The following is a 25,328-nucleotide window of genomic DNA, read 5'->3' on the forward strand; positions in this document are numbered from 1 at the left end:
CTCTCTGTCTCTCTCTCTTTCTCTCTTTCATACACTCATACCTTCACAGACATACACCCAACAGGAAATAAAACCAGAGTAAATGTAAATGAGCTTCACTGAGCATGCAACAGAGAGAGAAGAAAGAGACCAGAGGGAGGGAGGTCTAAGTGGTGAGTGAAGAAGGAAGGTGAGAGAGAGTGGTGTGGTGTTTGTTCGCCTCAGCAGGAACAGCAGTCAGTGGAGGGAGTTTACGTCTGTGTGTGTGTTTATGCCATGCCCCAGGAGTAATGGATACCCAGAACCGGGCTGCACTGGATATCTCCACCCGGAACCCCCAGGAGGATTTTGAGATTCTGCTCCGGGTCGGTGGAGGCACCTATGGCGAAGTTTACAAGGTCAGAGATTAAAACAACTCACAACCAGGACATTTTCAGAGAGTATTATTCTACCTTGTTGTTGTGCTTTTAACTGTTTTTGCCATGCTTCTAATGGTGGCCTGTGTTTCAAATGTCAATAGTCTGATTAACAGTAACATTTTCCATTTAAGATTGTATTTGTGGGGGCAGGCAATGGTTTGATTTCATGTAGGCCTAAATAATGTCTCAAGTAAATTAACCTTGTTGGATTATTTCATTCACATTCTCAGGGAATTTAGACTTCGTTTTTTTTTGTAATTCCTGTTAAGTGGTTTTAGAAAAATATATTTTAGATTAACTTTTTTCATATACAGGTTTCCTTTGTCTCTTCATCTTTCACTTTTAGTAAATTAATATGGCCCTTTGTATTACCTAAAAGGGTATTATATTAAAGCACACTTGTATCACTCTTGCTTTATCTCAGTTCTGTGGAATATGTTTCCTCAAATAGTGAAAGATTGGCTCATAGCTCACCAGGGAATAGAGGTTGACCTATGTTGTCTTTCTTGAGGTAACTGAGTCCTATACTCTTAGCATGAGGTCAGTTGTGTTTACCCCTCACAGCTCAACCCCAGCCAGTTACACTGTGGCTTTGTATGTGGTAGTTTTGGGCAGAATGTCTTCTCAGTCAGTAACTGTGTTGGAACAAGACAAACAGTCACTGCTCTGGAGAATTCACTGTCCTAAAGACACATTTATTGTGACCACATTAGATACACAATGTGTTAACCTTGAATCAGGATAGGTGGGTAAAGGATGTGACCAATAAGTGAGTTGGAACATCACATCCATTAAAACAAATACAGAAGCTTAATCATTGATATGCATGGATGTTGGGAGGCAATATCAAACTGTATCCTGCAGTAACACTTGGTTTCTACAAGTTGCGAGGACACATTCTATCTCTGAGTAAGTCATATTGTCTCCTGTCACAGAACTTTGCAGAAATGCAGTGTGCTTTGCACCTGTTTGAACACCACATGATGAGTGTGCTATTCACCAGCAGCCATGATCATTTCATTCAGTTGCTATGTGCCTTCTCTGTGTTGGACGCTAATGCTACAGTATAGCATGATTTCAATGTGAAGCACACCGTTTTCACTTTTATTCCATAAGGAACATTTGGTGCAAATTGTGTATCCTATGTGGAATGTATATCCCTTTCCATAATCCTGCTACACTCTACAATGTCAGTAATGGTATTGTATAAAAATGACAAAGATTTTACAATATCATGAATGGCCTTTCTGAACGAGCATTAGCAGAGTATGCTAGCTGCTATGTTCAGCAGCTTGCCCGCTGTACATGTGACTGATGCAAAGTATGAGGAATATGGAGCGCACTTCCTCTCCAGAGAGAAACGGAGGCCATCGATAGATTCTGCTCTATTTTCACAGTACTTTGCATTTTTTCAACAACTTACGGTGGCAATGTCTGCAAACAGTTTTTTCTGCAAAGTGAATAAATACACATTCAAAGCACTGAAGCCACAAGGGCTTTCACTATAATACACTCACCCACAGGCACATACACACAAGCTGACACATACACACACATAGACACACACACACACAAACACACAGGCACACACACACACTTATCCACTCTCTAAGGCCTATGTGTTGATTCAACAAGCAGACTGAACACTGATGGAGACCTGCAGATGCGGCACTTTGCTTACCCACAGTGTCAAGGAAACAGGCCAGCCTTGAGTGAGCATTTTTGTATTTTTTTAATTTAACCTTTATTTAACTAGCATGTGGGGGAGAGGAAGAACATGTTTGGTTTGCATGCTGCCTACGTTAAGTGTCTGGAGGGGCTGGGGTGGGGGCGGTCAAGGAAACAAAAGTAAACACCAGAAAAATACCTGGACTTCTGCCAATGTTTGTTAATGTCTCATATGTTCATTATCGTGGCAAGTTGTTCTTGTTGGGCAACAACATGAAGCTCAGTAATTGAAAGAGCTGTGGGGTTTTATGTGTTGGTAACTTTGTACTTCTGCTTCAGCACACTGTTCTATGAAAGCAGAATACTTTTTTGGGTACACATTTGGCTAAGACTCTTTTTTTCAACTTCAACTCCTATCCTCTATCTAGGTTAAATCCATTTGAATTCAATCACTTTTTAATACCACCCCGTTTGATTTGAACTAAACCTTCCATACATACAGTATTTGCCCATTGTAGAAGTGGTCATAAAAGTGACGTTTTGGACCTGAATGCCAAAACATTCAAGAAATAAAGATGCTCAAAGTTGACCTATTTTGCATACCCCACCATACCAGTGACCAGAGACAGTGATCACTGGAAAAGATAAACAGTTAAGATGTATTTAATTTAAAAGCTTACAAACTGGTTTGTCAAACTGTTTTATAATACCTTGAAAAAAAAAGTTTTTTTATAACAATTTCATTTTTGATAACCTTAAATGTAAATGATCTAAAAATACGGAAATCTTTTTTTTTCTTCTCATATTTGCATATGTTGTAGCTTAGACCCTATTTTCCATCATCTGAGTTTTTTTTTTTGTGCCTGCCATCAGTTGAGGCACAACATGCTCTTGAATACAGGGTAGGTGTCATGTTTTGGCTGATAAATGGCCTAAAATGGGAATAAAATAGAAATGTCTACTTTCAAATGGTACCGCAAAGATGGTTGGAGGTCCACACATCCTAGAATGTTGACGTGAATGGTAATATCTGTTGTTTTAAATAATCATGTCAACCCTCCATAGGAAAGTATTGAAATCCTAGAAATAAAGATGATAGAATAGACATTTAAGTTGACATTCGACGGTGGGTGGACCGGCGTCCATCTTTGTGGTAGTAGTTAGAAGTAGAAATGTCAATTCTATTTAAATGTCAGTGGTGTACCAGCTAAATTACAGTGGTCTGAAGGGATAGGTCCATTCTCTGAAACATTTTTTCAATTAATGAAATGACACCCACCCTGTATTCAAGAGCATGTTGTTTCTCAACCGATGGCAGGCTCAACACAAAAACCTCAGATGATGTAAGGTAGGGTCTAAGCTACTACATATGGGAATATGAAACAAATCTGAGTTCACGTGTTTTTCGATAATTGACACTAAACGAAAATGTATGTCATAATCTTCATTTAAAAAAAATGTCCAAGAAGTTCTAAAGTAGTTTGACAACCTTGTTAGTAAGCTTTTAAATGATATCAAATTCAACCGTTTATCTTTTCCAGTGATGAAGACATGGATAACTCATAGTATGGTGGGAATATGTAAAATTTGAGCACCTCTATCTCCTGAATGTTTTGGAATTCAGGTCCAAAAAGTCACTTTCTGACCACTTCTTCCATGGGCAAACATTTAGGATACTTTCAAAAAGTGGTTGAATTCAAATGGATTTACCCTCTATGGAAGTAGACTTGTTGTGTTTGTAAGCAGGGATCCTACTAATGTGAAATTCAGAAGAACTACTTACACAATCTCAAGTTCTCGATGCAATAGAATCTATCCCACAGGCTCAAATGCATTGGCTCATTGTGTACCAAACTAAGAAGGACAGGTTAAGGTTGAGTTTCAGCCCGAGCAACAATACTTATAATTCTGAAAACAGTGGGTTACTGTAATGTGTCTCGGCCAATAAAATGCACTGACGTGCTGTGCCAGGTGCAATCTTTGACAACAGGCCAGAAAGTGGAATTAAAGAAGTGAGAGAGTCATTGGTATTTATAGTATCTACACTTCACAAGAAATAGTGTGTGTGTGTGTGTGTGTGTGTGTGTGTGTGTGTGTGTGTGTGTGTGTGTGTGTGTGTGTGTGTGTGTGTGTGTGTGTGTGTGTGTGTGTGTGTGTGTGTGTGTGTGTGTGTGGACGTGTTTAACTAGACTTGTAGAAGTACCCACAACGATAGTAAACAAACAAAAATTTAACCTACTGGGGACATTTTGATGGTCCCCACAAGGTCAAATGCTATTTCTAGGAAGTTGAGGGTTAACGTTAGAATTAGTGTTAGGGTTAGAGTTAGGTATAGGGTTAGGGTTAGGTATAGGGTTAGGGTTAGGTATAGGGTTAGAATTAGGTATAGGGTTAGGGTTAGGAGCTAGGGTTAGTTTTAGAGTTAGGAGCTAGGGTTAAGGTCCCGTGTGGCTCAGTTGGTAGAGCATGGTGTTTGCAACGCCAGGGTTGTGGGTTCAATTCCCACGGGGGACCAGTACGGAAGAAATGTATGAAATGTATGCATTCACTACTGTAAGTCACTCTCTATAAGAGCGTCTGCTAAATGACTAAAATGTAAATGTAAGGTTTTTGGGTTAAGGTTAGGGTACGGGTTAGGGTTTGGGGTTAATGAAAATAGGATTTTGAATGGGACTGAATTGTATGTCCCCACAAGGGTAGCTGCTCAAGACTTACAGTGTAATGGTAAATGGTGACAGGTGTCCTTGTGTTTGAACTTTTGAACTCATAACATAACTTCCTCCCAGTGGTACTTCACAAAGTAGAACCGTGCTTGACCTCTTACTTTTTGTTAGGCCGATTTTTTTCTCCCTTACTCTAACCTAACCTATACACACACACACACACACACACACACACACACACACACACACACACACACACACACACACACACACACACACACACACACACACACACACACACACACACACACAAACTCCTCCGCCCAAAACATCTTCTGCATTCGCCTATTTTTATAGATTTCATTTGAGGGATCATAAGTCACTCATCATTATCGACTGCTGTGCTTCTTAAGACATTTGTCACTTCATCCTCTATGAGTATAAGAGCTGGTGAGTGTCTGCATCTGTGTGGTGTCAATCTGTCAATAATGTCAGTGACGTCACCATGGAAACGGCCTGACTTCGATCACAACGTTTCCAGTGGTCTGTGAGAGGAGCACTGTTTGTTTTGTGGCTTTCCTTCAGTGACCATCTCTCTCCACTCAACCCAGTCCCCCGCCAGCTAACCCCGCCCTATTGTCTGCCTACTTTCCACTGTGCACACCCAGGGGCTACAGTTGAAGTCGGAGGTTTACATACATTTAGGTTGGAGTCATGAAAACTTGTTTTTCAACCACTCCACAAATTTCTGGTTAACAAAATATAGTTTTGGCAACTCGTTTAGGACATCTACTTTGTGCATGACACAAGTAATTTTTCCAACAATTGTTTACAGACAGATGATTTTACTTATAATTCACTGTATCACAATTCCAGTGGGTCAGAATTTTACATACACTAAGTTGACTGTGCCTTTTAAACAGCTTGGAAAATTCCAGAAAATAATCTCATGGCTTTAGAAGCTTCTGATAGGCTAATTGACATAATTTGAGTCAATTGGAGGTGTACCTGTGGATGTATTTCAAGACCTACCTTCAAACTCAGTGCCTCTTTGCTTGACATCATAGGAAAATCAAAAGAAATCAGCCAAGACCTCAGAAAGAAATTGTAGACCTCCACAAGTCTGGTTCATCCTTGTGAGCAATTTCCAAACGCCTGAAGGTACCACATTCATCTGTACAAACAATAGTACACAAGAATAAACACCATGGGACCACGCAGCCATCATACCGCTCAGGAAGGAGACGCGTTCTATCTCCTAGAGATGAACGTACTTTGGTGTAAAAAGTGCAAATCAATCTCAGAACAACAGCAAAGGATCTTGTGAAGATGCTGGAGGAAACAAGTACAAAAGTATCTATATCCACAGTAAAACGAGTCCTATATCGACATAACCTGAAAGGCCGCTCAGCAAGGAAGAAGCCACTGCTCAAAAACCGCCATAAAAAAGCCCGACTACAGTTTGCAACTGCACATGAGGACAAAGATCGGACTTTTTGGAGAAATGTCCTCTGGTCTGATGAAACAAAAATAGAAGTGTTTGACTGTTTGGCCATAATGACCATCGTTATGTTTGGAGGAAAAAGGAGGAGGCTTGCAAGCCGAAGAACACCATCCCAACCATGAAGCACGGTGGTGGCAACATCATGTTGTGGGGGTGCTATGCTGCAGGAGGGACTGGTGCACTTCACAAAATAGATGGCATCATGAGGATGGAAAATTATGTGGATATATTGAAGCAACATCAGTCAGGAAGTTAAAGCTTGGTCGCAAATGGGTCTTCCAAATGGACAATGACCCCAAGCAAAATTCCAAAGTTGTGGCAAAATGTCTTAAGGACAACAAAATCAAGGTATTGGAGTGGCCATCACAAAGCCCCGACCTCAATCCTATAGAAAATTTGTGGGCAGAACTGAAAAAGTGTGTGCGAGCAAGGAGGCCTAGAATCCTGACTGTTACACCAGCTCTGTCAGGAGGAATGGGCCAAAATTCACCCAACTTATTGTGGGAAGCTTGTGGAAGGCTACCTGAAATGTTTGACCCAAGTTAAACAATTTAAAGGCAATGCGCCCAAATACTAATTGAGTGTACGTAAACTTCTGACCCACTGGGAATGTGATGAAAGAAATAAAAGCTGAAATAAATAATTATCTTTACTATTCTTCTGACATTTCACATTCTTAAAATACTGTGGTGATCCTAACTGACCTAAGACAGGGCATTTTTACTAGGATTAAATGTCAGGAATTATGAAAAAATTAGTTTAAATGTATTTGTCTAAGGTGTATGTAAACTTCTGACTTCAACTGTATGTTTAGTGTTGTTGTGTCAACCAACAAACAGGGTCTCTCATTGGTGTGCTCTAGTCTATATAGGGTGTGTGATTGGGCAATGCAGAAGTAAATAGGACAGTCTGGACAGTCCTGGTAGGTGTTTCCTCACAGCAGACCACAGATCTTTTTAGCACAGTAAATAAAACAGTGAACGCCACAGTAAGGCTACACCATATCAACTCTCAACAGATAATGAACACAGTTTTTCAATGGAAAGTAATTGTCGCATAAACTTATAGACCCAACATGATCTGTCTTGAGGTCAGTGAATCAGGTTATACTCTCCTTCCATAACAAGTCCACTGACTGATGCAGCTGTCTGTTACTCAGGCTCGGAACAAGCAGAACGGGGAGCTGGCGGCCATCAAGGTCATCAAAATGGAGCCAGGTAAAAGAACCCCCCCTCTGTTACCACAGATACTAGAGACCACACATGGGCTCAAATCAATGATTTATATTTACACTAGATGACTGATGGGGGCGCTGTGTTGAAGCCACCATGCCTCCATCTTGGTACTCCTCCACCGGTGTAAAAAAAATGTTTTGGAATCTATAGAAATGCATTTATAAATGTCTACATTAGTTTTTGCCATGTTTATTCTATTACAGACACCTTAATGCATACTTTAAATTATATTATGTGAGCTAAACATACAAATTAAAAAAGATCTATATATATATATATTTCTTTTTTTTTTTGTAATTTTTTTTTATTTTATTTTTTTATTCTTAAAGTATGATTTTTTGAGATTACTAATGTTACTGTCCCCACTACAACAACAAAAAATAAATAAATACATGTAATTTTGTCCTTGAAACATTTAATTGAAATACTGTAGAATTCTATTCATTCCTATGGAGGACAGCGCCTACTGGGAAGTGCCAAGATGGCCGACCGGTGGCTTCGAAGCCTCTCAATGGCCAATACATAGCATCAGCAATCCAGGGTTTATATACATCATTGGTTCAAATACTATTTCATATCTTTCAAATACTTGGAGCGTTTGCTTTAACCTGTCTGGAGTGCCAGGTGGGTGGAGTTTGGTCATTCTAGACATTTATATTGTTTCCATTACAACAGGCAAGCTTAATTGAGCACAAATATAGTATTTGAAATTATTTCAAGTAGTATTTGAATCCAGGTCTGAAAGAAACAAACCTTTCAATCCACATTGGTATCAGATTTCCGCAGTAATGCCGTTGTTAAATGTAACCGTTCCACAAAAAGAATTGGTTACAAACCAAGATGATGTTGTGGTGCTATATTATGATATCATCTGGCATCCATATACACTGCAGTGTGGTACATGGTTTAAAATGATATGATATGACCTTTTCCCACACAGAGGAGGACTTCTCAGTGATCCAGCAGGAGATCGTCATTGTGAAGAGCTGCAAGCACTGCAACATTGTGGCCTACTATGGCAGCTATATACGGTGAGTGGGCTCTGAGCAGGCCCTGCCACGCACAGCCACATATCATACTCTAGTTGGAATGGGATGATACAGATTAATTGGGAATATTATCAGTTGTGATCATGATAAAATTACTGGGAGTATAAACCTTTAATATGACAGATGTGTGTGTGTGGCATGCGTGTGTGTTTCCAGGGCCAACACGCTGTCGATCTGCATGGAGTTCTGTGGAGGAGGCTCTCTCCAGGATGTCTACCAAGGTGTGTGTGTGTGTGTGTGTGTGTGTGTGTGTGTGTGTGTGTGTGTGTGTGTGTGTGTGTGTGTGTGTGTGTGTGTGTGTGTGTGTGTGTGTGTGTGTGAGCTTAGGTTGATTTGTGATGTATTAACTGAGAAAACTCTGAGGAGGAAGGTCAAACTGTTAGACTAACAAAAGGTGAGAGGAGATCTACAGTATGTGTGGATGAAAGATAAATACATCTGTTTGATCAGGCTTTGACTCCAGATCAGTCTCACAACCAGCAGGGTTTACTCTGTGAAGTACCTCTGGCAGGAAGTTTTGTCACGTTAGGATGTGCACAAAGTTCAAACACAGCAACACTTTTAAAGGTCACCTACACTCTTGTAAAAAAAGGTGCTATCTATAACCTAAAATGGTTCTTCAGCTGTCCCCGTAGGCGAGGAGAGTTTTACATGGAACCAAAAAGGGATCCCTTTTGGAACACTTTTTTCTACGAGTGTATCACCATTTACCATTACGCTGTAAAACCCCTCCGCCCAAAACATCTTCTGCATTCGCCTATTTTTATAGATTTAATCTGAGTGATCATAAATTACTCATTATCGACTGCTGTGCTTCTTAAGACATTTGTCACTTCGTCCTCTAGAGAAATGTGTGTGTGTGTGTGTGTGTGGGTGAACTGGACCAGATTACGATCTACAACTGTAACAGAGTTTATAAAACAGTGTCCTACTTCACACCCTCTCTTCTCTCCCTCTAGTGACCGGACCTCTCTCTGAGCTTCAGATTGCATTTGTCTGCAGGGAGATGTTGCAGGTTAGACCACTCATATCACACATTACAATATAGCATGGATAACATGTCACTTGGCTGTTTTAGGTAATAGTTTTGTTATCTCTAGCTTTGATATCAACACGTAACAGTGTACTAACTGTCTACCTGCAGGGTCTGGATTACTTACATGCCCAGAAGAAGATTCACAGAGATATAAAGGTGAAATGACCAGGGTTGACTCCCTAATCTATTGGGATGAGTTATGCTTAAAACGGTTATGAATGGCCCATAGGGGCAGGAGCCTATCTCCTGTTTCAGTAGCATGAGGAAACATGATGTACAGTGGGGGGGAAAAGTATTTGATCCCCTGCTGATTTTGTACGTTTGCCCACTGACAAAGAAATGATCAGTCTATAATTTTAATAGTAGGTTTATTTGAACAGTGAGAGACATAATAACAACAGAAATATCCAGAAAAATTCATGTCAAAAATGTTATAAAATGATTTGCATTTTAATGAGGGAAATAAGTATTTGACCCCTCTGCAAAACATGACTTAGTACTTGGTGGAGAAAACCCTTGTTGGCAATCACAGAGGTCAGATGTTTCTTGTAGTTGGCCACCAGGTTTGCACACATCTCAGGAGGGATTTTGTCCCACTCCTCTTTGCAGATCTTCTCCAAGTCATTAAGGTTTCGAGGCTGACGTTTGGCAACTCGAACCTTCAGCTCCCTCCACAGATTTTCTATGGGATTAAGGTCTGGAGACTGGCTAGGCCACTCCAGGACCTTAATGTGCTTCTTCTTGAGCCACTCCTTTGTTGCCTTGGCCGTGTGTTTTGGGTCATTGTCATGCTGGAATACCCATCCACGACCCATTTTCAATGCCCTGGCTGAGGGAAGGAGGTTCTCACCCAAGATTTGACGGTACATGGCCCCGTCCATCGTCCCTTTGATACGGTGAAGTTGTCCTGTCCCCTTAGCAGAAAAACACCCCCAAAGCATAATGTTTCCACCTCCATGTTTGACGGTGGAGATGGTGTTCTTGGGGTCATAGGCAGCATTCCTCCTCCTCCAAACACGGCGAGTTGAGTTGATGTCAAAGAGCTCCATTTTGGTCTCATCTGACCACAACACGTTCACCAGTTGTCCTCTGAGTCCTTCAGATGTTCATTGGCAAACTTCAGACGGGCATGTATATGTATTCTTGATCAGGGGGACCTTGCGGGCGTTGCAGGATTTCAGTCCTTCACGGCGTAGTGTGTTATCAATTGTTTTGTTGGTGACTATGGTCCCAGCTGCCTTGAGATCATTGACAAGATCCTCCCGTGTAGTTCTGGGCTGATTCCTCACCGTTCTCATGATCATTTCAACTCCAAGAGGTGAGATCTTGCATGGAGCCCCAGGCCGAGGGAGATTGACAGTTCTTTTGTGCTTCTTCCATTTGCGAATAATTGCACCAAATGTTGTCACCTTCTCACCAAGCTGCTTGGCGATGGTCTTGTAGCCCATTCCAGCCTTGTGTAGGTCTACAATCTTGTCCCTGACATCCTTGGAGAGCTCTTTGGTCTTGGCCATGGTGGAGAGTTTGGAATCTGATTGATTGATTGCTTTTGTGGACAGGTGTCTTTTTTACAGGTAACAAGCTGCGGTTAGGAGCACTCCCTTTAAGAGTGTGCTCCTAATCTCAGCTCGTTACCTGTATAAAAGACACCTGGGAGCAAGAAATCTTTCTGATTGAGAGGGGGTCAAATATTTATTTTCCTCATTAAAATGCAAATCAATTTATAACATTTCTGACATGCGTTTTTCTGGATATTTTTGTTGTTATTCTGTCTCTCACTGTTCAAATAAACCTACCATTCAAATTATAGACTGATCCTTTCTTTGTCAGTGGGCAAACGTACAAAATCAGCAGGGGATCAAATACTTTTTCCCCCCCACTGTACTAGTACAACTACTAGACAGGACGCTAGTCTGTCGCTATGGGCCGTTCTGGCTCAGACAAGGCTTGCTTTAAATTATGATGCAATGTTTGCATGCTGTCCAGACAGTGTACACATTGCTCTGTCATGATCACTTTTGTCTCTTCTTCCTGTTGTCCAGGGTGCCAACATCCTCCTGAATGACCAAGGAGAGGTGAAGCTAGGTTTGTGACTGTGATGCTCTAATACACTCATCAGGAAGTAAATAATGACACTGAAATCATAGATTTTTGTCCTCACATTAAATAAGTGACGTATTTATCTGGCTGTTTAGCGGACTTTGGGATTTCGGCACAGATCACGGCTACTCTGGCACGGCGGATGTCCTTCATCGGGACTCCTTACTGGTGAGGTTGAAGGTCAAATGAGTCCCCTCCCTTTGGCTCTTCTTGAGGTTGTGTCTGATGTCAGATGGTCTTGATGTTGATGGTAGCGGTTGCCCGTGTCTTCCAGGATGGCGCCAGAGGTGGCTGCCGTGGAGATAAAGGGGGGTTACAACGAGCTGTGTGACGTGTGGTCTGTAGGAATCACTGCTATCGAGCTGGCTGAGCTGCAGCCCCCATTGTTCGATGTGCACCCACTACGGTAATGACACACACACAAATCATTCCTGTCACACACACACACACACACACACACACACACACACACACACACACACACACACACACACACACACACACACACACACACACACACACACACACACACACGACATTCTTTCTTACATTCACACTCCCCGCAGAAAGAATCAAGACGTTCCTCTTTCTACACCCCCTCATGTTCCAGTTGTATGTACATTCATGCATGCCGTTTATGCACATGCCTACCCCCACTTTTTTACATTTCATTTCACCTTTATTTATACAGGTAAGTCAATTAAGAACTAATTCTTAGTTACAATGTCGTCCTGTGACGACACACACACACACACACACACACACACGGACAGACAGACACACGGACCTCACATCAAAGTCTTGTCTTTTCTCAGGGTGCTGTTCCTCATGTCCAAAAGTGGCTACCAACCTCCTAAACTAAAGGAAAAGGCCAAATGGTATGCAGTAAAACCATTACTATCCACCTGAGCTGTGGCAATGATACCTGTATTCTTTAATTCCGTCAATTCATCTACAGTGTGTAATATGCAGTTGGTTAAAACAACAGTATTTTCTTCCACCACTTTCATGTTAGGTCCTCCATTTTCTATAACTTTGTCAAGGCAATGCTGATCAGGAACACTAAGAAGAGACCCAGTGCCTCAAAGATGCTGACAGTGAGTAAACCTCAAGAAACTCAGAGAATGTCTCTCTTCTCTGCTAGATCTCACTCACTCACCCACCGGTCCTCTTTCTCCTTCCCTCACTTTTCTTCAAATGCACTAGCTACAATAGTGAAAGTGGGCAGTAAGATCACAGGAGTGCAGCAGAGTAGTCTGTCTGACCTGTACAACAGAGAAGGGGTGAGAAAGGCAGAAAGCCATCCTGTCTGACTGTTCCCAGCCCCTACAACATGAGTACCAGGTCCTCTGGCTCCCAGTTTAGATTCCCCACTGTTAAGACTAACAGGTACAAGCACTCCTTCACCCTTACGGCCATTGCCCTTTTCAATACAGGGAAGAGAAGGAGGTAGGCTTGGGATGATGATGATGTTGAGGATGACGACCGTAATATGTTGTTGATGATGGTGGTGTTGACGTTGATGATGGTTTTTTTGTCGGCACGTTGTTGATATGTTGTTGACTAGAGGATCTGAAAATGCACTGAGCACTTTACTTATTAGGTGACTTTGGCTTGCTATACTTTTGTGCTGCTGCTGTCAATCACTAGTAGGCCTATTATATATAATCAGTATACCAAACGAATATGGTATTGATATTGTGTTGCACCCCCTTTTGCGCTCAGAACAGCCTCAATTATTCAGGGAAAGGTGTCGAAAGAGTTCCACAGGGATGCTGGCCCATGTCGACTCCAATGCTTCCCACAGTTGTGTCAAGTTGGTTGGATGTCCTTTGGGTGGTGGGCCATTCCTGAAACACACCGGAAACTGTTGAACGTGAAAAACCCAGCAGCGTTGCAGTTCATGCCACAAGGCCTAAAAACCTTTTTTAACCTGTCTCCTCCCCTTCATCTACACTGATTGAAGTGGATTTAACAATTGACATCAATAAGGGATCATAGCTTTCACTTGGATTCACCTGGTCAGCCTATGTACACTCAGTGTATGTGTCTATTGATGGCTGCCCTATGACTTCATGTACTAGCCCACAAATAAAGTTGAAACTTGAGCTCATCTATTCATCTCTTGTAATCAGTGTACACCTTTTTCTCTCCTTGATTTCCCTCTCTCTCTCTCTCTCTTTCTGTCTCTCTCTATCTCTCTCTGTCTCTCTCTTTCTGTCTCTCTCTCTCTGTCTCTCTCTGTCTCTTTCTCTCTTTAATTCCTGCAGCACCTGTTTCTGACCCAGCCGTGTCTGAGACAGGATCTGATCTTGGATCTGCTGGAGAAGCTGCATCACCCTGAGAAACTGAAGCCCTCGCTGCCGTCTGAGGAGGAGGAGGTGGAGGTCAGAGCATCGCACACATACCCTCCACAATCAAACATACACACACACAAACACACACACTGTAATATCATATAGTAATATACCTTGTATACACAATACACATGAATGATACACATCAGTAAACATGATCACACATTGTAAAAGACATGTCAAATGAAAGAATGGCTATATGGTGATATCTCCTATATCTCCGATAGGTTGTGATACCCGGCTCCTTGAGAAGGATTCACTCCATTAACAGACACAAGCAGGCAGAGAGAACCAACTCTGACATCAGCTGTGAGAAATATATATATATATTTATTTTTCTATTTTTTTCTATTTTTTTCTTTGTGAACCTGCCCAGGAAAAGTAATCGGTTGTATAGATGTGCGACTAATCACTGGATTGGTGTGTGTGTGTGTGTGTGTGTGTGTGTGTGTGTGTGTGTGTGTGTGTGTGTGTGTGTGTGTGTGTGTGTGTGTGTGTGTGTGTGTGTGTGTGTGTGTGTGTGTGTGTGTGTGTGTGTGTGTGTGTGTGTGTTATCAGTGGAGCAGCTCTACACCAGGAGGCCAGTAAAGACAGCCTCACCAGAAGCAATGGTAAGTGTGTGTGTGTATGACTGTATATGAGTGTGTGTGGGCAGTGGTAGAAAAAGTACCCAATTGTCATACTTGAGTAAAGGTATAGATACCTTAATAGAAAGTTACTCAAGTAAAAGTGAAAGTCAGCCAGTAAAATACTACTCGAGTTAAGTAGTACTTGAAAGTATTTTTACTTAATACATTGCATAAAAAAACATGAGCTGGCGCACACCCGGAATAATAGTTTTTGTGGAGGTGCTGACTAATGGCAAATAAACTATAAACTATCAAAATAAAGAAAGTCGCACACTCCATGTATAATCTCCCAGCAATTTAATGGGTATTTACCATAAATTGACCATAAATACCCATTAAATTGCTGTGAGATTATACATGGAGTGTGCGACTTTCTTTATTTTGATAGTTAATACTTAATATTTTACACCACTGTACCTGTGGTGGTATCCATGCCTGTGTACCACTGTGCTTCCTAGTGTGGATACAAATGTAGGCCTGCGTATCTTATTGATCAGAGTCTTCTGTCATTGTCTTTCTGTACTTCAGGTACGGTCTACAGTGCAGTGGCACACACTGGAATCCACTGGCAGCGACAAGAGCCTAATCAGGTATGTGGATTACTGCTCAGCAAACCAATAACACACTGACTGATGTCTCCATCATCTCCAAGTCTTCCACTTACAGGACAAAGGATCCAATGAGTAATGAGGAGACGACTATTGACTACCGATCTTATCTGGCACTGTGTTGATCTCCTTCCCTTTCTCTCTTCCCTATAGAGACCAATGCATGGACTCAGATGATGACTATGATGACGTGGACATGTAATCATATCGCACACTTGACTATTCATTCATTCGTTTATTGAAATATCTTCAGTTGTACATTTATCTGAGCTGTTTGACCACCCTCTCTCCCTTCTCTCCATCTTCTTTCAACAGTCCGACCATCTGCACCAGAAGGTAAGCAAGCCTACTGAGACATACTTCACCCATTCACTCTCATCTGTATTTCTGAGCCCATATTCATACAGTCCCAAAGTAGGAGTGCTGATGGATCAGCACCACCTCTCTTATCCATTATGATAAAACTGATCCTAGATTAGCACTCCTACTCTGAGACACTTAGTGAATACAGATCCGGATGTACACTCTTAGAAAGAAGGGTTCCAAAAGGGTTCTTCGGCTCTCCCCAAAGGATAACCCTTTTTGTAAAGGGTTCTAGGTGGAACCAAAAAGGGTTTGTCAAAGGGTTCTCCTATGACAAATAACCTTTTTTTTCTAAGAGTGTACTGTATTTCTCAGTTGGGATGGAGTGGATGGACTTCGCTCAACATCATTGTCTTTACCATGGTTAGGTTCTGAAGAAATGGAGTAAACACTCACAGAGAACTAGTAAAAAGCTCAAACCAAGTTTATTCACCCACTGGGTCAAACAGCTGTCTTATACCAGTGTCACGCTTCACATATCACTGTTGTTGACAACACACATAACCAAAATTATTCACATCTGTCTTCCTATTTTCACATAATCTGGCACGGTTCCCAGCCCCAATAGGGCATAAACTAACCTCTCTCCTTATTGCTTCTGCTAAAACACACAAATCATGTTCAAACAACATTTGAATATCTTGGATGGGGCTCTCCTTCAGAACTTATAGGTAACCTTTTATCACCATCCACATTCCCACTCACTGACAATGTTTCATCAGCACAGATATTCTCAGATATCTCCTATTCTCCATCGTATGCACTTCTGTCCTTTGTCCTTCTACATGGGCTACTTCTCTACAACCTTTCGTACTAGTACACAAGCATGACAATTTATCCATACACACACACACACACACACTCTACGGCCTCACGGCCACCACGGCTGGGACTTTCGTCCCAATTACGGATCTTGCAGGGGAACACCCCCACTAGGGACCTATCCTACACGGAACCTACCTTACACTGTAGTGTCACCCACGAATCTCGCAGAGAACCAGCTCCACTCGGGACCTATCCTTACGGAACCTACCCTACACCATGGGTTAGTTATGGATCTCACAGAGGAACACCCCCACTCGGGACCTATCCTTACGGAACCTACCCTACACCATGGGTTAGTTATGGATCTCACAGAGGAACACCCCCACTCGGGACCTATCCTTACGGAACCTACCCTACACCAAATATTTACGACTGGTCATTACACAATGAGCCTACTGAATAAACTCAGGCTTTCTAGGTCCGTATCCTATAATTGGTTCAGCCTACGACTCTCATCTTCCCAAGATGTCAGAATGAGTGGTAAAAGGTGTAGGAACTGTGCCTACCTTGTTTTTGGTGCCGGCTCCTGTTTCACTGATTCGGACTCTAGTTCGACTGTAAATCGTGGTGAATCCTGTCGACAACGCCTACTGTTATGTTCTGAACAAACAGAGTAAAAACTCACGGACAACTAGTAAAAAGCTCAAACCAAGTTTATTCACCCACTGGGTCAAACAGCTGCAAAGACATGATTACACAAGAACATATATTTATACCCCCCTACTAGGAGTCAACTCCTTGCACATCTAGACAGCCAATACAGCTCTGTTGCCAGTCAGTGTTATGAAATGTAATATTTTAAATTCTATATAACTGCCTTAATGTTGCTGGACCCCAGGAAGAGTAGCTGCTGCCTTGGGGGTCCTTAATAAATACAAATACAAATACAAATGGGACAAAATAGACAGGGTTGGCTTAGAATGTTGACAACATGTGTAACCGTGTAAACTATATTTAGTCTCCAAATGTTTATTGAAAACATAAATACATTTGCACAATGAGCACTTGATGTCTCTCAAATACATCGTTACAGTTGTTGGTTAGCTAGCTAGCAAATTTTTGCCAACCCTTAGGAAAACAGATTGTGGTCAGAGTGCAGTATAACTGCAGTACGCTACAAATACTGTGTCCAAAATAACACCGTTTTTTTTACTGCAGTACTTTTCAAAACTGCAATGTTTTTTTGTACTGGACATTAGCATAGACATGTCGTCAGTCTAAACATCTCAAAACAAGACATGGTATCAATAACAAGATACAAAGAGCTGAAATGAGCCGCCTACGATTCCCCACATGGCAGCTTCTTGTAATTGTTGCTAGCTAGCTGACCGTCCAGAATGATAACAACGCCCACCTTGTGGCCAAGTTGATGCGCACATCATTTTCGTGACAGTGTCAGCCAACCCATCTATTTAACCTCTATGGGACCCCTTCCCGTTCTCATCCCGGTAACGGGATTGCTTGACAAGATAGCAAAAATCTAATAATTTCAATTTCTCAAACAATCAACTATTTTACACCATTTGAAAGATAAACATCTCCTTAATCCAACCACGTTGTCTGATTTCAAAGAGGCTTTACGGCAAAAGCATAAAGTTAGATTATGTTAGGACAGTACATTGACAAAACATTACACACAGCTATTTTCAATGCAAAGACAGGCATCACCAAAAGCAGAAAACCAGCTAAAATGATGCACTAACCTTTGACAATCTTCATCAGATGACACTCCTAGGACATTATGTTAGACAATACATGCATTTTTTGTTCTATCAAGTTCATATTTATATCCAAAAACAGCATTTTACAATGGCGGTGATGTTCAGAAAATATTTAGCCTCCAAAACTGCTGGTGAATCTGCGCTACAATTTACAAAATTACTATTCGAAAACATTGGTAAAATATAATATTGTCATTCAAAGAATTATAGATTAACATCTCGTGAATGCAACCGCATTGCCAGATTTCAAAATAACTTTACTGGGAAATCACACTTTGCAATAAACGAGGTACTATGCTCAGAAAAATAGGCTAGGCGATACAGGTTAGCGCCATCTTGGAACCATCTAAAATCAAATATACTATTGTAAATATTCACTTACCTTTGATTATCTTCATCAGAAGGCACTTCCAGGAATCCCAGGTCCACAACAAATGTAGTTTTGTTCAAAAAAGTTCATAATTTATGTCCATATAGCTCCTTCTTGTTAGCGCGTTCCGAAGGCTACTCAAAATGTACGAAGCGCGCGGGACTTGTCGTCACGAAAGTGCAAAAAAATATTATTTACGTTCGTTCAAACATGTCAAACGTTGTATAGCATAAATCTTTAGGGCCTTTTTCAATCAGAACTTCAATAATATTCAAGGCGGACGATTGCATTGTCTTACAAAACGTTTCAGAACGAGAGAGTACCCACGGGCATGCACGTCATAGTAGTAATGGCCCTCCCCCTATGACAAACTTTCCAGGCCTCTCGTTCGGTCAGTTTTTACAGGAGAAGACTCAAACCACTTTGTAAAGACTGTTGACATCTAGTGGAAGCCGTAGGAAGTGCTACATGAATCCTAATTTACAGTGTGTTTCATAGGCAAAGGCTTGAAAGTGATTCCACACATCAGATTTCCACTTCCTGTTAGGATTTCTCTCAGGGTTTTGACTGCCATATGAGTTCTGTTATACTCACAAACACCATTCAAACGGTTTTAGAAACTTCATAGTGTTTTCTATCCAAATCTACTAATAATATGCATATCCTACGTTCTGAGTTTGAGTAGGAGGCAGTTTAATATGGCCACATATTTTTCCGAAATTGTCAATACTGCCCCCTAACCCCAAAAGGATAACAGAGCTTCATGGGAAAAGAGATCCGAAGATTTGGATGAAAACAACAATCTGAAACACTGAACTATTTCTGTTTATCCCTGAACAGTGTAACAATCCCACTAGATGACATCCCACCCCCACTCCCTCCTAAGGTAAACAAACACTACATTTTCTAAACTATGACCATTCATTATGAATATGGTGTTGACATAGCCTACAGCATAAAGTTGATAAAAAGCCACATTTCCAGTGCTTGACCTCATATGCCCACGCAGTTGTGGAAAAAGTACCCCATTGTCATACTTGAGTAAAAGTAAAGATACCTTAATAGAAAATGACTCAAGTAAAAGTCACCCGGTAAAATACTACTTGAGTAAAAGTCTAAAAGTATTTGGTTTTAAATATACTTAAGTATCAAACGTAAAAGTATAAATCATTTAAAATTCCTTACATTAAGCAAACGAGACGGCACCATTTTTTAAATTTACGGATAGCCAAGGGCACACTCCAACACTCAGACATAATTTACAAACGAATAATTTGTGTTTAGTGAGTCCGCTAGATCAGAGGCAGTAGAGATGACCAGGGATGTTCTCTTGATAAGTGTGTGAATTGGACCATTTTCCTGTCCTGCAAAGCATTCAAAATGTAACGAGTACTTTGGGAGTCAGGGAAAATGTATGGAGTAAAACGTTTTTTAGGAATGTAGTGAAGTAAAAGTAAAAGTTGCCCAAAATATAAATAGTAAAGTACAGATACCCCCCAAAAATGACATAAGTAGTACTTTAAAGTATTTTTACTTAAGTACTTTACACCACTGTGCCCACGCAGCCCAAAGTTTGTCCCAGTTCAGAGGAGATTGTGACAGGAGAGGACGAACATGGCCGGACACTTCACTCCCTCTACGCCCCCTCGCCCCTCCTCCGGACCTCTAGTGCCACCCACACACGCCCCGTCCCCCGTCCACGCTCCCAGCGAAACGTCAACTCCGGTGAGTGCCAGCTCCACTCTTATCCCTATTTGTTACCTACAGTTACCGTTATAGGATCTTAATTTGATAGCCCTGTTGTCCCTTCTGAATTGTATACTGTACCATGTACAGTGAATGACCTTTGACCTATGACATTTACCCTGAAGCACATCTTCTCCATGCTCTCTAATGTAAAGTAACAACATGATTGTGTCCCCTGTAGACCCTGTTTCCTTCCCATTACACATAACAGACAGACCAGCGGACCTCCAACCACCTGAGCTGCCCCCCAAGAAAGACAGGAGAAGGAGACAGCCCCCCCAGGTATGGATGGGACCAGGAATTAAAACAGCATTTCATTTTTCCTTCTAAGAGGAGGACCAGGAAAACTCATCACTTGTTGGCTCGCAGAAATGTGGATAAACTGATTCCAATATGCATGTTTAGAATATGTGTCTGTTTTCTATTACAGGATCCAGTTGAATGTGCCAGCCCTGTGCTGAAGAAACCTCCAGTAAGTTTGTCCACCAGTCTCACGAGTATGTCGCTCAACGCTTACGACAGTTACTGTAACTCTATATTGATGCACTGAGACTTACTCACACCTTTATGTGGAACACTATACACACACTACGAACAATGACAGTGACTCCTGGGCCCATATTTATAAAGCGTCTCAGAGTAGCAGTACAGATCTATGATCAGATTAGTTTAGTTTATCATAATGATTCAGATGATATGGACATGGGGGAACTGATCCTAGATCAGCTCTCTTACACTGAAACAGTTTATGAATATGGGTCCTGTTCTCCACCTCGTCTCTAGGTGTACTTTAAGAAAGTATTCCATGGCTGTCCGTTGAAAGTGAATTGTTCAACGTCGTGGGACCATCCGACCACCAAAGACCACCACCTGATCCTGGGAGCAGACGAGGGGATCTACACCCTCAACCTGAACAGCTCAGAGGCCACCATGGAGCTGGTGAGAATCTGCTCTAATGTCTTTCTATGTCTGCAGTGAGGCTAGATCTGGTCCCGAGTTGAACGTATCCTAACGCCCTGGACCAGAGCTACAGTGAGGCTAAATTTAGGGTTTTAGAGATTAAGCTCTAAACTTAGGGTTTTAGAGATTAAGCTCTACAGCTATGACTGTACAATTCAGTAAAATGGATGTTATTGCTGCAGTGTTGCATTTTGCTTTGATATTGCTTGTAATCTCTACCTAACTCGAAAACCCTTGAAATGTTCTCATTGCCCGAATCTCTCCTGCAGCTCTATCCAGGAAAGTGCAGCTGGGTTTACACCATTAGTAATGTCCTCATGTCAATATCAGGTGAGATCCAGCAAGCCATAGACATTCTACAATACTAACATCTGTCAAATAAATAGACTGAAATGTGTGTGTGTGTGTGTGTGTGTGTGTGTGTGTGTGTGTGTGTGTGTGTGTGTGTGTGTGTGTGTGTGTGTGTGTGTGTGTGTGTGTGTGTTTTCGTCCACAGGTAAGTCATCCCAGCTCCATTCTCACTTACTGAAGGAGCTGTATGAGCAGGCCCGAAAGGAGCAGCGAATGGTGGCCTTGCCAACCCACAGACTATTGCCTAGGTAACCCTACAACTCAATGCCATACGCTAGTGCTGGGTCTTATTCATCAGTGAACACCGTAGCAAAGCCTTCCCCAACAGAAAAGCAAAACAAGCATTTCGTATTCTTATTAAGCTCAGTTGTAGTCCCACCCCTGTTTCGTCCCGTTTCCTTCCGCTTCTTTCCTAGTGAAATCAACCCTGGTGTTTGTTGTTGATTATAACAATGTCTCCCTCTGTAGTTACTATTACGTATCAACATACATTTTCTTTGTTATTTGCAGGAAGTTTGCGGTGTCATGTAAGATACCGGACACCAAAGGCTGCAAGACCTGCTCAGTGGGTGAGAAAAGAGAATTTGAGAAGTTCTGTTTAGCTTGATAAAAAAAAGGGTTCAGGCGGTTCAGTCACTGAACTTCAGTTGTAGTATTGTGCTTGTAACACGAGTGGGTTTGAAGTCAAAGATGATTTAGATCAATGTGTCTGCTAAATGACTGTTATACTAGAATGCTGAGGTCCTCTTCTATCTCCCCCTTGCTCCGTGCAGCCAGTAACGTGCAGCAGGGTTGTGTGTTCCTGTGCTGTGCCCTGGAGACCAGTGTGGTGCTCCTGCAGTGGTACGAGCCCATGCATAAGTTCATGCTCATCAAGGTGAGTACACACAGGATCCCACAGCATCCCTTCTCATCCTCCTGCTGCCCACTGTCTTCCTGGGTCCTTCAGTAGGGCACATCGTAGCAAAACAGTTTGCAAAAGATCTTATCGGATAAGTTCAGATAATTGTTCCCTGTTTCACACCGCTTCAAATCGTTTTCTCCCTACTAGAGACAACCCTGTAGTCACGTCTACTGTCACAGCTGACAGACCCTGACTTCCCTGACTACTTCCCTGACTACTTCCCTGACTACTTCGCTGACTACTTCGCTGACTACTTCCCTGACTACTTCGCTGACTACTTCACTGACTACTTCGCTGACTACTTCGCTGACTACTTCGCTGACTACTTCGCTGACTACTTCCCTGACTATTTCCCTGACTACTTCGCTGACTACTTCGCTGACTACTTCCCTGACTACTTCGCTGACTACTTCGCTGACTACTTCACTGACTACTTCCCTGACTACTTCGCTGACTACTTCGCTGACTATGTGTATTTGTCCCCTGCAGCACTTTGACTTCCCTCTGCCCAGTCCCCTGCATGTGTTTAAGATGATGGTGGCACCGCAGCAGGAGTACCCTCTAGTGTGTATTGGAGTACACAGGGGTCCCAGTCCTGAGCAGCCCATTAAACTGGACAACATGAACCTCAACTCCAACACCTCTTGGTTCACCAACACTGGCTTAGGTACTATGAACTGAACACATCCCAGAGCATGCTTGTTTCTATGAACATACAGTTCAATGGAATTGTGAGCTTTGTTCTTAGTTTGGACCAATCTTACAGTTGTGTTGGAACTGTGTGTTTGTGTTCCAGAGAGCCGGTGTCCTGACACCGTGCAGGTGAACCAACTGGACTGTAACACTCTGCTGGTGCTCATTGAGAGTAAGTCATGTTGTTAACATCACCATCCTCAGGAAGAGTAGGCTAGTTACAGACCAAGTCTGTTTTAACCCCTGAATGACGGTGCCTCTATCAATCTATATGAGGAAAATGAAATGTGTAGGAAGGGCTAATGTGTGTGTACCTCTCTCGCCTTTGAATAGATTCAGTACATATTGTGGACCTGGAGGGTGTGCAGAGGAGCCACCAGATAATTCAAGCTGAGACTACTTTCACTTTTGATGTGGAAGCTGTAGGTAAGAAGGGGAGCATGGTCATCATGATAAATCATTGTGAGGTTTGAGGGGTGTGGGGGGGGGGTATTGGGAGATGGAGGACCTAATGCACATTCTCTCCACGTCTGTCTGTCTGTCTGTCTGTCTGTCTGTCTGTCTGTCTGTCTGTCTGTCTGTCTGTCTGTCTGTCTGTCTGTCTGTCTGTCTGTCTGTCTGTCTGTCTGTCTGTCTGTCTGTCTGTCTGTCTGTCTGTCTGTCTGTCTGGTTCAGTGTATTTTGAGAACACTCTGCTGGCTGTGTGGCGTCATGGCTGGCAGAGGAGAGGAGAGGGCCCAGACGTACTGCAGGAGATCACAGACCCCAAGAAGACCTTCCGTCTAGTGGGATCAGACCGGTATGTGTGCCTGTATACTTTCATGGGATACACACTCACACACACAATCAAGTAAATATAGTTTTGATTAACCCATTAATAACCCCCTGCAGGATAGTTGTCATGGAGACACGGCAGAGTGAGGACAATTCGGGGCTCTGTAACCTGTACATCCTGGAGATTGCGGAGAACTATGTCCCAGTACCTTGAGAACTCTAGCACATGGGACCAATCTCAAGGTAGCACCACTGTGAACGCTCCAAGCAGCAGCCATGGCATTGTGTCCATGCCCAACAACACTGCTGTGCTGCTAGTTTAAAGGAGCACAGACAGAATTCGTCCCTCACAATCTAGGAGCAGATGGAGTGCTTCCACTGCCAGCCCACACAGGCAGTGTGCCCAGACACACATGTGCATTCATTCCTCCACAAATACCTATTTATCCTGTAACAGTACTACAGTACTTGACCTCTGCTGCAACCTGGTCTCAGACACGATTTCGGGTCGATTATTCTGTATGTGAATCAGAGACACTCCGTTTGGTATGATATGTTATGTTTCGTATGGTATGTATTAATTTATGGATTTCCATCACATATTTCATATGTTACGAATTACAATTCATATTATATATGTTATGAATTTCCAAATGTATAATATGTTATGAATTTGCAAAATGTACAATATGTAACGCATTTGCAAAACGTATGATATGTTACGAATTCTAGCTAGATGGCGAACATTAGCTAGCTTGCTAACATTAGCTAGGCTAGGGGTTAGGGTTAAGTTTAAGAGTTAGGTTAAAGGGTTTTAAGGTTAGGGTTATGGGAAGGGTTAGCTAATGTGCTACATGGTTGCAAAGTAGCTAAAATGTAGTAAATCGTTGAAAAGTTGCTAATTAGCTAAAATGCTAAAGTTGTCTGTGATGATATTTGAAATCGCAACCTTTGGGTTGATAGATGTTCGCGTTATAAGCCTACCCATCCACCCCACTTTCGTTTTTGCCTTAAGTAACAATCTGTTTTATGCAACCATACCAAACATAACATGTCATACTAATTTGAGTGTCCTGGAATTAAGTTTACTATGTTATGTCTACTCTGAGACCAAACTGTCTTTTTTCATCCTCAGGCTTACACGGGCTCACAGACACACTTCCCATCACAATCTATTCAAATAAATAGGGAACATTGCCCAATAAAGATCTTCCAAGTCTGACTTATTTTTCATAATACTGTAATGTCAACAAGTGGCCAAATGGTTTCACAGTGCATGATTGTGTTTTTGGAGTGTCATTATGATGAATTGCCCATAGACACTATTCTGAATGGAGCTCCTATCTCTCCGAGGTCTGCGCAGACTGCACTGAA

General features: G+C 42.0%; 1 protein-coding gene across 5 annotated transcripts; it reads left to right on the plus strand.

The window, feature by feature from the left end:
• Positions 1–25,176, plus strand: LOC106612599 (mitogen-activated protein kinase kinase kinase kinase 5). 5 transcript variants are annotated; one of them, XM_014213902.3, is made up of 33 exons: positions 1–152; positions 265–377; positions 7,393–7,450; positions 8,409–8,499; positions 8,674–8,738; positions 9,477–9,532; positions 9,662–9,709; positions 11,596–11,638; positions 11,749–11,821; positions 11,928–12,059; positions 12,469–12,531; positions 12,669–12,750; positions 13,924–14,040; positions 14,238–14,319; positions 14,569–14,621; positions 15,168–15,229; positions 15,401–15,445; positions 15,563–15,583; positions 19,367–19,412; positions 20,092–20,251; positions 20,454–20,554; positions 20,703–20,744; positions 21,056–21,211; positions 21,502–21,562; positions 21,729–21,831; positions 22,094–22,152; positions 22,357–22,460; positions 22,977–23,154; positions 23,284–23,352; positions 23,514–23,606; positions 23,856–23,979; positions 24,072–24,197; positions 25,090–25,176. In XM_014213902.3, the coding sequence occupies exons 1-32, from the start codon at positions 89–91 to the stop codon at positions 24,166–24,168; spliced, it is 2,661 nt and encodes an 886-aa protein (XP_014069377.1). In that variant the 5' UTR covers positions 1–88; the 3' UTR covers positions 24,169–24,197; positions 25,090–25,176. The 5 variants fall into 5 exon arrangements, with proteins under 5 accessions (XP_014069377.1, XP_014069376.1, XP_014069378.1 ...); XM_014213901.3 differs by having other exon boundaries at positions 24,072–25,176; XM_014213903.3 differs by having other exon boundaries at positions 43–169; positions 24,072–25,176.
• Positions 25,177–25,328: the final 152 nt, after the last annotated feature.

This window comes from Salmo salar, chromosome 09 (genome assembly GCF_965601325.2).
Source record: "Salmo salar chromosome 09, fSalSal1, whole genome shotgun sequence".
Taxonomy (NCBI): domain Eukaryota; kingdom Metazoa; phylum Chordata; class Actinopteri; order Salmoniformes; family Salmonidae; genus Salmo; species Salmo salar.